The sequence below is a fragment of the Diabrotica undecimpunctata genome, chromosome 8 (assembly GCF_040954645.1).
Source record: "Diabrotica undecimpunctata isolate CICGRU chromosome 8, icDiaUnde3, whole genome shotgun sequence".
NCBI lineage: Eukaryota > Metazoa > Arthropoda > Insecta > Coleoptera > Chrysomelidae > Diabrotica > Diabrotica undecimpunctata.
In genome coordinates this window covers 97,926,347-97,942,990 of record NC_092810.1, presented here as the reverse complement: position 1 = coordinate 97,942,990, position 16,644 = coordinate 97,926,347, and the positions used below count along the sequence as shown (strand labels likewise).

Below are 16,644 nucleotides of genomic sequence, written 5' to 3'. Positions count from 1 at the left end.
TAATCCTCTTTGTACATTACAACAGTTACGTTACCTTTATCGCTTTTAACAATATAAATTTCAGGATGGTTTTTAAGAAAAAGTTTAGTTTGCATATAGTATTTATTTAAAAAATGATCTTTGACTTCTTTATGCAAAAAGTTTGTAATAACGTTTGTACATTTAGATCTAACAACATCCTTTTGACTATCATTAAATGGTCTGATTATTGATTCAATATCAGAAAGTAAATTAGGAACTCTAATATCAGATTTGGAAGGACATAAAGAAAATTTAGGTCCTAATGCTAAAAATTTTTTAATTTCAAAAGGAAAATGAATAGATGTTAGATTTTTAAACCATTTTTCTTGAAATTTTATCTTATCAAAAGCTTCTATTTTTAATTTATTGAACTTATTAATTTGTATTTTTTTGATTTTATGAAATTCTGTGTTGTATTTAATTCTTTGTCTACGATTAAATTCATTAAATGTGTGGAAATTTAAGATATTGTAGGCCTTGGTACGTAACTCATGTAATTTTCTTTCAAAAAAGTTTATATCAGCAAAAGCGATTTTAATTTCTAAATTAATAATATTTCTTCCAAACCTGTCACATAATTTCCAAGCATCATGGTGAATATTCCCAGTCCGATGATGTAAAAGGGAATTTACATTAACTAGGCCATTTGTAACATGTCCAGGGAAACATCCATTAGATCTACACTTCAACAAAAAAGTCTTCTGATTGTGTAAAGCAGCAAGTTTGATGGTAATTCTAGTCCAATCATTCAGAATTCTGACTGTAGATTGCCCATAATCGTTTCGGATGTCATCGAAAAAACCCATATTTTTCTACAAGAATAAGAAAAAAGAAGTACTTGTGACTCGTTTGGAACAAATATATAACTGTTTTGGATGGGTTGGAGTCAATAATAGGGCTATTGGTTAACTATTTTTTTAATCTCGAGCTTTCAATTGTGTTTACAATTATTATCAAGAGCTAAAAAAGACAAAATACTTACAAGGTTGAACTAAAAAGAAAAAACAATTTTTGTTAACTTACCAAATAAAAATTAGTTTGGTAAGTAAAAAATCACTGCTTACATGTTCAAAATATTTTATATAAAAATGTTTTGATCTAACAAATGTTTCTCCGAAAATTTCTATAATTTTGAAAACATTTTTTTAATATAAAAATAATTGAATTTATAAATAAGTTCAAATAGCAACCAATTACAAATAGCCTCAATGTCATAAATGCCAACATAAAATTTTTATTTTTGACAATTATATTGCCAAAAGTAAAACTTCGTTTAAACATTCTTTTTTGTTTAGTAACAAAAAGAAGAAGATTTATTCACCCTTGACAGATGTCTGAAAGAATGTGATAGATATATGGAGAATTGAATATGACATTTTACAATTTTTATATATAAATCATAAAGAAAGAATATAATTATATATTTTACTTAAATTTTGAATCTCAGATCTTTTGTTTAAACTCTTATCATTTTTGCTAATACAAACCATTTCCAAAAAAGTCCTTTTAAATTTATTACTTTCACTACATAAAATTTTAATGTTATCAAAATCCATAATATGGTCTTTATCGATTACATGTTCTGCCAAAGCACAAGATGGTTTTTTAATTCTGCAATCACTTTTGTGAGAAATAATGCGATTTGAAAGATTTCTTCCGGTCTCACCAACATATTCAGCCTCACACTGAGTACAACTAATGCTGTATACTAAATTCGTTTTTTCAAATTTGTCTATAGGATATTTAGTTTTAGAATATAAAGATGAAATAGTTTTGATGTTCTTTGTTGCTATTTTTATATTGTCAATAACCTTTAGTGTTTGTATTAATTTAGGTGTTAATGATGGTATAAAAGGTAGTGAATGATAATAGATGTTCTGATTGTTAGATACAATGTTTTGAGATTGAGCAAAAAATGGTGTTAAATTATTTATATTACCAATATTAGAAAAAAGCATCCTATGTAGCATATCTGGAGGATAAGAGTTTTCAATTAGAATATTTTTTAATAACTGAAGATCTTCCTGTAGATAATCTGGATGAGAAAGTTTTAAAACACGTTCTTTTAATCCTGTTATAAGGTTCATTTTTATCTTATTTGGATGGTGAGAGTAATAGCTTATAAATCTATTACTACATATGGGTTTTCTGAACCATTTGGTTTTCAACATATTGTCTGTATTTCTTACAATTCTCATGTCAAGGAATGGTAGAGAATTATCTACCTCTTCCTCAACTGTGAATTGTATATGCTGATTATGACTGTTGAAAATGTTGACTGTTTCATGAATTTTGTGTTTAGGAAGTGCCAAAACTAAATCATCTACATATCTCTTAATAAAAGGAATGAAAAAAGTGCAATTACTGATACAATCACTGATAACATCATCCATGACATAGCTACTTAGAATGGGTGAAAGACTAGATCCCATAGGACTACCAAAAATTTGTTTATAAAATACACCATTAAATATAAAAATATTAGAATCAAAAACAAAGTTGATAAGTGTTAAGTCTAGTTGGATCTAGTCTTTCACCCATTCTAAGTAGCTATGTCATGGATGATGTTATCAGTGATTGTATCAGTAATTGCACTTTTTTCATTCCTTTTATTAAGAGATATGTAGATGATTTAGTTTTGGCACTTCCTAAACACAAAATTCATGAAACAGTCAACATTTTCAACAGTCATAATCAGCATATACAATTCACAGTTGAGGAAGAGGTAGATAATTCTCTACCATTCCTTGACATGAGAATTGTAAGAAATACAGACAATATGTTGAAAACCAAATGGTTCAGAAAACCCATATGTAGTAATAGATTTATAAGCTATTACTCTCACCATCCAAATAAGATGAAAATGAACCTTATAACAGGATTAAAAGAACGTGTTTTAAAACTTTCTCATCCAGATTATCTACAGGAAGATCTTCAGTTATTAAAAAATATTCTAATTGAAAACTCTTATCCTCCAGATATGCTACATAGGATGCTTTTTTCTAATATTGGTAATATAAATAATTTAACACCATTTTTTGCTCAATCTCAAAACATTGTATCTAACAATCAGAACATCTATTATCATTCACTACCTTTTATACCATCATTAACACCTAAATTAATACAAACACTAAAGGTTATTGACAATATAAAAATAGCAACAAAGAACATCAAAACTATTTCATCTTTATATTCTAAAACTAAATATCCTATAGACAAATTTGAAAAAACGAATTTAGTATACAGCATTAGTTGTACTCAGTGTGAGGCTGAATATGTTGGTGAGACCGGAAGAAATCTTTCAAATCGCATTATTTCTCACAAAAGTGATTGCAGAATTAAAAAACCATCTTGTGCTTTGGCAGAACATGTAATCGATAAAGACCATATTATGGATTTTGATAACATTAAAATTTTATGTAGTGAAAGTAATAAATTTAAAAGGACTTTTTTGGAAATGGTTTGTATTAGCAAAAATGATAAGAGTTTAAACAAAAGATCTGAGATTCAAAATTTAAGTAAAATATATAATTATATTCTTTCTTTATGATTTATATATAAAAATTGTAAAATGTCATATTCAATTCTCCATATATCTATCACATTCTTTCAGACATCTGTCAAGGGTGAATAAATCTTCTTCTTTTTGTTACTAAACAAAAAAGAATGTTTAAACGAAGTTTTACTTTTGGCAATATAATTGTCAAAAATAAAAATTTTATGTTGGCATTTATGACATTGAGGCTATTTGTAATTGGTTGCTATTTGAACTTATTTATAAATTCAATTATTTTTATATTAAAAAAATGTTTTCAAAATTATAGAAATTTTCGGAGAAACATTTGTTAGATCAAAACATTTTTATATAAAATATTTTGAACATGTAAGCAGTGATTTTTTACTTACCAAACTAATTTTTATTTGGTAAGTTAACAAAAATTGTTTTTTCTTTTTAGTTCAACCTTGTAAGTATTTTGTCTTTTTTAGCTCTTGATAATAATTGTAAACACAATTGAAAGCTCGAGATTAAAAAAATAGTTAACCAATAGCCCTATTATTGACTCCAACCCATCCAAAACAGTTATATATTTGTTCCAAACGAGTCACAAGTACTTCTTTTTTCTTATTCTTGTAGAAAAATATGGGTTTTTTCGATGACATCCGAAACGATTATGGGCAATCTACAGTCAGAATTCTGAAGGATTGGACTAGAATTACCATCAAACTTGCTGCTTTACACAATCAGAAGACTTTTTTGTTGAAGTGTAGATCTAATGGATGTTTCCCTGGACATGTTACAAATGGCCTAGTTAATGTAAATTCCCTTTTACATCATCGGACTGGGAATATTCACCATGATGCTTGGAAATTATGTGACAGGTTTGGAAGAAATATTATTAATTTAGAAATTAAAATCGCTTTTGCTGATATAAACTTTTTTGAAAGAAAATTACATGAGTTACGTACCAAGGCCTACAATATCTTAAATTTCCACACATTTAATGAATTTAATCGTAGACAAAGAATTAAATACAACACAGAATTTCATAAAATCAAAAAAATACAAATTAATAAGTTCAATAAATTAAAAATAGAAGCTTTTGATAAGATAAAATTTCAAGAAAAATGGTTTAAAAATCTAACATCTATTCATTTTCCTTTTGAAATTAAAAAATTTTTAGCATTAGGACCTAAATTTTCTTTATGTCCTTCCAAATCTGATATTAGAGTTCCTAATTTACTTTCTGATATTGAATCAATAATCAGACCACTTAATGATAGTCAAAAGGATGTTGTTAGATCTAAATGTACAAACGTTATTACAAACTTTTTGCATAAAGAAGTCAAAGATCATTTTTTAAATAAATACTATATGCAAACTAAACTTTTTCTTAAAAACCATCCTGAAATTTATATTGTTAAAAGCGATAAAGGTAACGTAACTGTTGTAATGTACAAAGAGGATTATCTACAAAAAACTGGAGAACTCTTAAATGATACTAAGTATTACACTACACTTAGAAGGAGTCCTGTTTGTACTTTGCAACAAAAAGCAAATTGTCTAGTATCTAAATTAAACATAAAGAAATTTATTGATAATAAAAAAGCAAAAGAGCTCAAAATTTATAATTCTATTGCTCCACGGTTCTATGCTCTGCCAAAAATACATAAACCAACTTTATCTATGAGACCAATTGTTTCATCTTTATGCCCTCCTAATGGACCAATAGCACAGCTCCTCACTGACATCTTAACTAATGCTTATAATTTAAACAACAATTTTTACATTAAAGATTCATTTGATTTTAGTTCTTTCATTAATAATTTCCAATTACCACAAAATTATGTTTTAGTTAGTTTTGATGTAACATCTCTTTTTACTAATTTGCCTTTAGATTTAATCATAAGTAGTGTTGAAAAACATTGGAATGAGATTTCACAACACACTAATATTGACTTATTACATTTCAAAACACTTATCAACTTTGTTTTTGATTCTAATATTTTTATATTTAATGGTGTATTTTATAAACAAATTTTTGGTAGTCCTATGGGATCTAGTCTTTCACCCATTCTAAGTAGCTATGTCATGGATGATGTTATCAGTGATTGTATCAGTAATTGCACTTTTTTCATTCCTTTTATTAAGAGATATGTAGATGATTTAGTTTTGGCACTTCCTAAACACAAAATTTATGAAACAGTCAACATTTTCAACAGTCATAATCAGCATATACAATTCACAGTTGAGGAAGAGGTAGATAATTCTCTACCATTCCTTGACATGAGAATTGTAAGAAATACAGACAATATGTTGAAAACCAAATGGTTCAGAAAACCCATATGTAGTAATAGATTTATAAGCTATTACTCTCACCATCCAAATAAGATGAAAATGAACCTTATAACAGGATTAAAAGAACGTGTTTTAAAACTTTCTCATCCAGATTATCTACAGGAAGATCTTCAGTTATTAAAAAATATTCTAATTGAAAACTCTTATCCTCCAGATATGCTACATAGGATGCTTTTTTCTAATATTGGTAATATAAATAATTTAACACCATTTTTTGCTCAATCTCAAAACATTGTATCTAACAATCAGAACATCTATTATCATTCACTACCTTTTATACCATCATTAACACCTAAATTAATACAAACACTAAAGGTTATTGACAATATAAAAATAGCAACAAAGAACATCAAAACTATTTCATCTTTATATTCTAAAACTAAATATCCTATAGACAAATTTGAAAAAACGAATTTAGTATACAGCATTAGTTGTACTCAGTGTGAGGCTGAATATGTTGGTGAGACCGGAAGAAATCTTTCAAATCGCATTATTTCTCACAAAAGTGATTGCAGAATTAAAAAACCATCTTGTGCTTTGGCAGAACATGTAATCGATAAAGACCATATTATGGATTTTGATAACATTAAAATTTTATGTAGTGAAAGTAATAAATTTAAAAGGACTTTTTTGGAAATGGTTTGTATTAGCAAAAATGATAAGAGTTTAAACAAAAGATCTGAGATTCAAAATTTAAGTAAAATATATAATTATATTCTTTCTTTATGATTTATATATAAAAATTGTAAAATGTCATATTCAATTCTCCATATATCTATCACATTCTTTCAGACATCTGTCAAGGGTGAATAAATCTTCTTCTTTTTGTTACTAAACAAAAAAGAATGTTTAAACGAAGTTTTACTTTTGGCAATATAATTGTCAAAAATAAAAATTTTATGTTGGCATTTATGACATTGAGGCTATTTGTAATTGGTTGCTATTTGAACTTATTTATAAATTCAATTATTTTTATATTAAAAAAATGTTTTCAAAATTATAGAAATTTTCGGAGAAACATTTGTTAGATCAAAACATTTTTATATAAAATATTTTGAACATGTAAGCAGTGATTTTTTACTTACCAAACTAATTTTTATTTGGTAAGTTAACAAAAATTGTTTTTTCTTTTTAGTTCAACCTTGTAAGTATTTTGTCTTTTTTAGCTCTTGATAATAATTGTAAACACAATTGAAAGCTCGAGATTAAAAAAATAGTTAACCAATAGCCCTATTATTGACTCCAACCCATCCAAAACAGTTATATATTTGTTCCAAACGAGTCACAAGTACTTCTTTTTTCTTATTCTTGTAGAAAAATATGGGTTTTTTCGATGACATCCGAAACGATTATGGGCAATCTACAGTCAGAATTCTGAAGGATTGGACTAGAATTACCATCAAACTTGCTGCTTTACACAATCAGAAGACTTTTTTGTTGAAGTGTAGATCTAATGGATGTTTCCCTGGACATGTTACAAATGGCCTAGTTAATGTAAATTCCCTTTTACATCATCGGACTGGGAATATTCACCATGATGCTTGGAAATTATGTGACAGGTTTGGAAGAAATATTATTAATTTAGAAATTAAAATCGCTTTTGCTGATATAAACTTTTTTGAAAGAAAATTACATGAGTTACGTACCAAGGCCTACAATATCTTAAATTTCCACACATTTAATGAATTTAATCGTAGACAAAGAATTAAATACAACACAGAATTTCATAAAATCAAAAAAATACAAATTAATAAGTTCAATAAATTAAAAATAGAAGCTTTTGATAAGATAAAATTTCAAGAAAAATGGTTTAAAAATCTAACATCTATTCATTTTCCTTTTGAAATTAAAAAATTTTTAGCATTAGGACCTAAATTTTCTTTATGTCCTTCCAAATCTGATATTAGAGTTCCTAATTTACTTTCTGATATTGAATCAATAATCAGACCACTTAATGATAGTCAAAAGGATGTTGTTAGATCTAAATGTACAAACGTTATTACAAACTTTTTGCATAAAGAAGTCAAAGATCATTTTTTAAATAAATACTATATGCAAACTAAACTTTTTCTTAAAAACCATCCTGAAATTTATATTGTTAAAAGCGATAAAGGTAACGTAACTGTTGTAATGTACAAAGAGGATTATCTACAAAAAACTGGAGAACTCTTAAATGATACTAAGTATTACACTACACTTAGAAGGAGTCCTGTTTGTACTTTGCAACAAAAAGCAAATTGTCTAGTATCTAAATTAAACATAAAGAAATTTATTGATAATAAAAAAGCAAAAGAGCTCAAAATTTATAATTCTATTGCTCCACGGTTCTATGCTCTGCCAAAAATACATAAACCAACTTTATCTATGAGACCAATTGTTTCATCTTTATGCCCTCCTAATGGACCAATAGCACAGCTCCTCACTGACATCTTAACTAATGCTTATAATTTAAACAACAATTTTTACATTAAAGATTCATTTGATTTTAGTTCTTTCATTAATAATTTCCAATTACCACAAAATTATGTTTTAGTTAGTTTTGATGTAACATCTCTTTTTACTAATTTGCCTTTAGATTTAATCATAAGTAGTGTTGAAAAACATTGGAATGAGATTTCACAACACACTAATATTGACTTATTACATTTCAAAACACTTATCAACTTTGTTTTTGATTCTAATATTTTTATATTTAATGGTGTATTTTATAAACAAATTTTTGGTAGTCCTATGGGATCTAGTCTTTCACCCATTCTAAGTAGCTATGTCATGGATGATGTTATCAGTGATTGTATCAGTAATTGCACTTTTTTCATTCCTTTTATTAAGAGATATGTAGATGATTTAGTTTTGGCACTTCCTAAACACAAAATTTATGAAACAGTCAACATTTTCAACAGTCATAATCAGCATATACAATTCACAGTTGAGGAAGAGGTAGATAATTCTCTACCATTCCTTGACATGAGAATTGTAAGAAATACAGACAATATGTTGAAAACCAAATGGTTCAGAAAACCCATATGTAGTAATAGATTTATAAGCTATTACTCTCACCATCCAAATAAGAAAAAAATTTTCGGAGAAACATTTGTTAGATCAAAACATTTTTATATAAAATATTTTGAACATGTAAGCAGTGATTTTTTACTTACCAAACTAATTTTTATTTGGTAAGTTAACAAAAATTGTTTTTTCTTTTTAGTTCAACCTTGTAAGTATTTTGTCTTTTTTAGCTCTTGATAATAATTGTAAACACAATTGAAAGCTCGAGATTAAAAAAATAGTTAACCAATAGCCCTATTATTGACTCCAACCCATCCAAAACAGTTATATATTTGTTTTCCAAACGAGTCACAAGTACTTCTTTTTATATATATATATATATATATATATATATATATATATATATATATATATATTATTGTGATATTTAAAGTCTTGGTGCGCCAAGCAATAATTAGCTAATTAAATTTTTTGATTAATTAAAATTATTTAAATGATATGATTATGACTCTATCACAATTTTTAATTCTTTTATCTCAGGGTTAAATTCGTGCTTCAATATCTATGCTATTACATGTGAAAGGTAAGGTCCAAAGAATACCGGAATATTAAAAACACATATGATCTAACACTATATATTGAAATAAAAATAATGAAATAATTCACAATCAAAAGTTTTCAATAAACAAATCTCATATAATGATTCTCAAAAATTTTGTTCTACATACGAGAACAATCAAATTAAATGGTACAAACAATATTAATTGAAATCTCAAAATTCCGAACTATTCTAACTCTCCTAATCAAAATATTTATATCCTTTCTAAATTAAGTGTAAAAATTGTGTTATCAATAAAAGAAAAACTGCAGAAAACAAAATATCTCTCTCTGATGATGAGTGGTCCAAATCCTTGTTCCTTATAGACTGTATTATCTCCTCTCAACCGCTCCCTATGTAATCAGCAATCTTACACAGATTGTTGCAAGTATATCGTCCTTAATGATCTCCTTCAAAAGCACAAATCATTCAAATTATGATAGCCTTTTCTCCTCTCGATAAACTGAATCTCTCGTTGGCCCGAGTGAAAAATGACTCTTGAAATATCTTCTCTTTACGATAAACTGAATCTCTCGTTGGCCTGAACAGTGACTCTTGGAATATAAGTAGAGAAATATGACTTACAATATTTTGCTGCTTCAGCTCCTGTCAGATACACTAACTCCACAAAAACTCACTAACATTCCACACTACTGCTTGCTACATTTCAGGAACCGCCAGAGAACAATCCCTGTTCCTCTCACAGACTTGGAAAACCAACTACTCTCTTTTCTCTCTCCTCAATCTCGCTAAACTTTCTCCCACACACTTATCCCACCTTTTTCAATCTCCGCCAATCACAACTCGTCACAATTTCCCCATTTCTTCATTTCGATAACAAACAAATTTTTACCTATAATTATAAATTTCCTAAAACTTATTTACAAATAATATTTTTCTATAAATCTTAAACTAACAAAAACCTCTTTCTAAAATATCTTCTATTGTCTTTAATCACTGCACTAATGTATTTGTAAAAACCCGTTTCAATTTGTCTTTTGTTTCACTTAAACTTATGCGGGTCAACTGAAGTATTACAAAGAAATAATTTATGTAAAGCTTACTTTTTGTTTAGTACAGATAATCCAAGAATTTAATAACTTTCCTTCTTAGAAATGTTTGTTGGTTATACTTTCTGAATTATTTTAATTTTTTGTTGAACTTTGAAATATTTTAAACAAACCAATATTTTCTTGATTTTACATATCATAACAATATATATATGTATATATATGTATATAATATAGTCACCTCTAAACTGAACATCTGCTTCAGAGAACTAACGAACAGGAGTACTTCAGATCTCGAAGACATTTTAGAAGCTATACAATTTTGCTGTATGGCCTTGCCAAAGACACCCACATGAACAAAATGAATAAGGTCGAAGATTATTCATCATTACTTGAACAAATGCGATACGAATCCTTTATTAAAGCCACAACTTAAAATAGTGCAGTTAAATTATCATCTCTTGTACCAAATGTAAGTGCCCTGGATGAGCATATCAAAAGAGTTTATTTACAAACTCAGATATGGCTTGGAAACAAAGAGATTGATATAACGGATTGGGGATCGTTCAAGAGTGACGATATTTTACAACCAATAAAAATGAACAGTTAACCTGCACCAGAAGAACTATTGAAAATGATTTTTTGTGTGGCTGTCGTAGACTAGGTCTATTTTGCAATGCTACGTGTGGAACATGCTCTGGCGACAATTGTCAAAACTGTCCTGCAATAGACGAAGAGGTGGAGTTAGAACACGACGAGAATGACGTTTCAGACAATGAATAATTTGATATATTGTAAATAATTTTTATTTTTGTAAATATATTTTGTATACTTTCTAATGTAAAGTATTTTCATGCATAATTTTGACGTGACAACGTCTTAAATTAGGTTGTGGCTCGGAGTCACTCATGAAAAAGTGTAACGCCCGCTCACGTCTGTTACGATGAGTCACCGAACGAGAGAGAGGCCCGCCGGACCGGCGAATGCCTTGCGTCTCTCTCCCACTCAAACATGATCGGTCCGCTGGTGCGATGCTATTTCTCCTATCATCGTCCTATACTCAACAAAATCACTCAAATAGAAATTAGTTAAGTTTAAGTTTACATGTACAATGTTTTAGTAAACAAAATATATTTCTATAGTTAAAATTTGTGCAATTCTTATTTTCATTCAATTCCTTGTTCCTATTGTGCAATTTAATAATATTCATATCAATAAATATTCTACCGAGAAAAAGACGTTGTCACGTAAAATCTTCGCCCGTAAAACCGACTTTACAGGCAACCGAGTATACTTAATTTTTTTATTTAGACATTTACCAAAGGGAATTTGTTTCGTGAGCATAGAGGCGATTTTTAAGGGTTGAAAATAAGCAACCAATCAAAAAATATTTTTTTGATAAGAAATGAATTTTTGAATATAGATGTACATTAAAAACTTTTGAAGTTGTTTAAAAATATTTTTTTATATATTTTGACATAGGGGGTAGTTCTTAAGGGTTGAAGTGTTGCAATCAACCAATATTATTTTATATAAGCAGAGAATTACATTGCAGATGATATAAATGCACTACAAAAGCGTTTGAACCTGTTAAACGATTTTTTACAATTATTTTTATTAAAAGGGGTGGTTTTTAAGATTATTTAAGGGTTGAGAATGTACACAATATCCATTATTATAATTGACAATATTTCAATTACCTAATTTAACACGATTTAAATCGATAAAATGCTTTAATATAAATTTTTTTCATTATTTTCAATAAGGGGTGATTTCACCCCTTAAAAATAAAAAGCTCACCTAGCGCATATATAACTTTTGAAGAGGGAGATAAAATAAGACTAATTCCAAATTTTTAGCAAAATCGATTCAGTTATAAAAAATTTAGAGGTATTAACCTCTTTTCCTCCACAGTGACTGGAGTATATGGTATTAACGATCCAAAAGTAAAGGCTATTTTTTGATAATTTTGCTGTTTACAGGAACCCCATATAATGTAATTATTACGATCTAAAGTTCCCCTTAGATAAATAAAAAAACTTTTTTTAAATACAAATAACGTAAGTATAACGTATCTTGCTCAGATTATTTACTTTAGAAGAGATGATGAAAAGAATAAAAAATGAACCATATCCTTATTTTTATCTACTGCTAGTTGCGTGATATTATTGATAAATTATAAATGATGTCTCCTTGATATGTTGTTGCATTATAAATGTTGGTATTTATGTTTAGCATGAATTCTATTGTTATCATCGTAATAGCTGTTGCACCGTACTGAGCATTTTTCTACAAAACTTGCTTCATTAAGTGAAAAACTTTTTGATAATATGTGTTTTTACCTTGTGTTTCTTTTAAAAGTATTGACGAATCTTTCCATTGAACTTAATATTCGTTCTTTCACGAATATGTTCATATTTAAAGTTTATAAAATCGTCAATTATTATTAATTGAGATTTATGTCAATTTATCCTAATATTCAATGGTCTTGAGGTAAAAAAAACTGAAACAAACATTCAACATAAAAAACATAGAAACATTTGACATTTTATTAGATCGCAGTTGTGATCCAGGAAAAATAGCACAAGACTGGCTAAAATCAATACTCATACTTATACTCATCAATACTCAACAGTAACTTATACAACGGATCAAAGTGCGAAGTAATCGAGGATTAGTTTGGATTTTATTTTATTTACCGTACGGATTTTAACACTACGATAAATACATATAATATACAAATATTAAAATAAAATGAAACTATTATTGTCCAATTTACACAGCCATTCAATTGCTTCTGGGGAACATTACACACAGTGCTGGAGGCTTCCACAGTAGGTACGCTTTGGGCAGCCTGAAACACAGTGGTTTATGGTTTTGTTTAGGTGGTCCACAATCGCACTGTGAACCATCCGCATGGAATCATTTAAACCGCGAGTCAGCACATTTACCATGTCCTGTACGTATGAGATTAAGCTTTGCTGAGGTAGGCCGGGACAGATTTGATCAGAATAAGCATTCTTAGAGTTAGGGTGGATATCTGGATTCAGATTGATTAATGTAGATCGGCTACAATTATTGTCTGATACTTATTCGCTAATGCTGCTGTACGGCGAAGATCTGGTGGAGAAATATTACTCAAAATAGGAAGTCATCTTACTGGGATTCATTTTATTGTTCCAGTGAATATTCTCACGGTTTGAATAAGTCGGACATACCGCAGAAGTCCGAAGTGTATCTGCAGAAGCACCCTAAGTTGTTCCACCAAGTTTTGATATTATAATATTGTTTCTTGTTCTGAGTTTACCTGCTTCGTTTGTTAGATGAATTTTTAATGTTAGTGTTATATCAAGTGCGAAGCCCAGATATTTGGTGTTGTTGTTATGTTTGATAGCTGTGTCATTGAGAGTATCTCCCGCAAGTCGACTCGATAGGTAGAAGAGACAGGTTTCAGCGTTCCTTGTGTTCGGAAGTAAGCGCCAATTCAAGTAGTTACTTAGTGTAGTTAGATCTTCGTTGAGAGCTCGTTTTCCAGATTATATTTTTTTGTCTTGGAAGCCAGTGGCCACGCCATAAACGAATTTTATTGATTTTGTTTCCAGTGTGTCGGCCGTATAAAGGTTAAATAATAATGGAGCTTGCAATCAGCCTTGACTTAAGCCGTTGTTCAGTTTTCTAACGTTACTCCGTGCATCATTCATATATAATTGAAACAGTCCTTTAGTTAGTAAATTGTTTAGCTGGCAAGTTTTGAGGTAGAGTATGATTTTCATCAACTTATAAATAAGGCTCTCTCTTCACACAATGTCATAGGCAGATGTTAGGTCTATGAATGTTATGGCAGCTTTGATAAATGTAGGTAGTGTCACTTGGTTATAGCAGGTTCATCCTCTTCTTAAACCGTCTTCCTCAATTAGTACAGCAGCCTCAATGGTGTTATGTATTCTGTTATTTTAACGTATTTCCAGTAATTTACAACAACAACTGTGTAAGGCAATAGGTCGATAACTTTCAGGCAGCTTATTGTGTTTGCTAGGCTTCGGGATAGCAATAATTTGTCTGTCCGTTGAATTCTGGAGTTAGCACTACTGTTGTCACAATACTTTTAAAGAATTAGTTGAGCCAATGCCATGTGGACTATAAATTTAGGATAAATTTTATCAAAGCGAACTGCTTTTCTTGTTTTGGTTTATATAATTATTTTCTTTTTCCATCCAATAAAGAAGGCACGTAAATACTCCGATTTCTGGAGTATTTGCTTTAAATTAATTAAGAGCTCTCCTTACAGCAATGTATGAGATTTCTTACAAGTTAGTATAGAGGAAAGGGAGATTAAACTGCTAAAAAACTTCAACGAAAACCAAAACGTAGGATTAAGAACAAAGGTTTCACATCCACAGATGTAGAAATTAGTGAAGAGTTAAGAAGGGATGTATTTTATTACCCCTTCTCTTTAATAATAATATACCACGTACTAGGGATGGAAAAAATCTACCGGTTTTAACCGAAAACCGGTTTTATCGGTTGTTTTTTTGTCCCGTTTATAACCGGTTTTTTATTTTTAAAGTAAAAACCGGTTATTAGGTTTTTACGGTGATTAGGATTAGGATAGGTATTATTTTGGATCCCAATCATAATTATTATACTCAAGTAATTATTTCAAACAAAACCATAATTCAAATTTTATTTTATTTTATAAATACAGAAGCAAACTGAAAGTGCAAACTCACATCAGCCAGAAAAAATTAAGTTTTATTATAATATGTCGTTGAAAAGTTATTTGTAATCATAATATTTTCATAAGAAGTGATCTAGTACATTATCTATTTTTCACACTTGACTCTTGACATTGAAAGTGGGTGAATGGCTTTTTCTGATTACCAAAAATAATGTTCTGACTATGAATATCGAATTACCTATTACGAATACGAATCTCCAAGGTTTCCCTACGTTTGAAAAATGATACACCCATACAAGAAGTATTAAATGAGTTAAAATGTACCTATTATACAAATATACAAACGTGTTAAAAGTAATATATGACAATTTTTTTTTATGGTAGTAAAAATAAAAGATGAATTGCATTATCCAATTTATTTTTAAGTAAAATATTTATGTTGATACTCTTTTTTTTAAATCCCATTTGAAAGAGTCTAGGAAATTTTTTATAAGTTGAAAATGGTTGGGGTGGGGAATTTGAAATGGTTGAAATGGTTGGGGATGCAAACTAAAGTGCATTGTAAATTTAACTTTGTAACCTATTGGAATAAAAAAAAAATGAAATCGGTTTTTGGAAACACCGGTTTTTTTTGGCCGGTTATAACCGCCCGGTTAAACCGTAAGCAAAAAAACCGGTATAACCGAAAACCGGTGTTTTGTCAAAAACCGCCATTCCTACCACGTACACCCGAGTTCCTATTTAACAGGTAAAGTACCATCGACACCCAATTGGATGGACACGAGTACCCTTTTCTTGTGCCAAGACAAAGTCTTGTAAACTGCTCAGGAGAGAAAAAGCTATATTTTTATATTTACTATCATAGTACAGTTTTAGAGATAACATTCGGTATTGGAAGACCAATAGGAAGACCAAGATAATAGTACATTAAAACTTGATCAACCAATTGGGTTGACATAACGGTTTTTTCTGAAAATGTAAACCCAAGAAGGTGGACAAAAATATAGCTAGAAAAGCACACAAAGTGTTGACTTCTGTTTTGGTAGTTGAGATTTTTCTTGTATCAAATAGAATAGTGGTCGAACGTTACATAATCTTCCCTTCGATATCTTCCCCAAAATAACAAAATCTGAAATTAATTTCTAGTCAAAAAGTTATACATTTCATTTTAATATATTTTTTTAATATTTAATTAATATATTTGGATGGATAATATATCTGTGCTCTGTGCGTAAAGAGAGTTAAGTTTTAAAACACTCTTTTAAGGTAAACGTGTTTCAACTTTGCAATATTCTATTCGAGTTATACTTTTGGAGTTTTTATAAGAATGTGTACCTCAACATTATTTAAATATTTTTGATTAACTAAATATTTATTTCTCTCAATAACATAACTAATAAATAATATAAACAAACTATAGAAGTATCATAAAAAAATAATAGGTACATGGACTTATCAGAATTTCCACAAA

At 28.9% G+C, this 16,644-nt stretch overlaps 1 protein-coding gene and 1 long non-coding RNA gene across 2 annotated transcripts; one reads left to right on the top strand and one right to left on the bottom strand.

Moving 5' to 3' along the window:
- Nucleotides 1–588: 588 nt before the first annotated feature.
- LOC140448490 (uncharacterized) lies at nucleotides 589–1,148 on the bottom strand. The gene is made up of 2 exons (XR_011951723.1): nucleotides 1,045–1,148; nucleotides 589–981 (listed from the first exon to the last, which is right to left on the bottom strand). It is a non-coding gene; the product is annotated as an uncharacterized lncRNA (long non-coding RNA).
- Nucleotides 1,149–3,793: 2,645 nt separating this feature from the next.
- Nucleotides 3,794–13,520, top strand: LOC140449015 (uncharacterized). Its single transcript, XM_072542157.1, has 3 exons — nucleotides 3,794–3,989; nucleotides 4,160–5,333; nucleotides 13,279–13,520. Exons 2-3 carry the CDS (start codon nucleotides 4,166–4,168, stop codon nucleotides 13,518–13,520), a joined length of 1,410 nt encoding a protein of 469 aa, XP_072398258.1. The 5' UTR covers nucleotides 3,794–3,989; nucleotides 4,160–4,165.
- The last annotated feature ends 3,124 nt before the right edge of the window (nucleotides 13,521–16,644 follow it).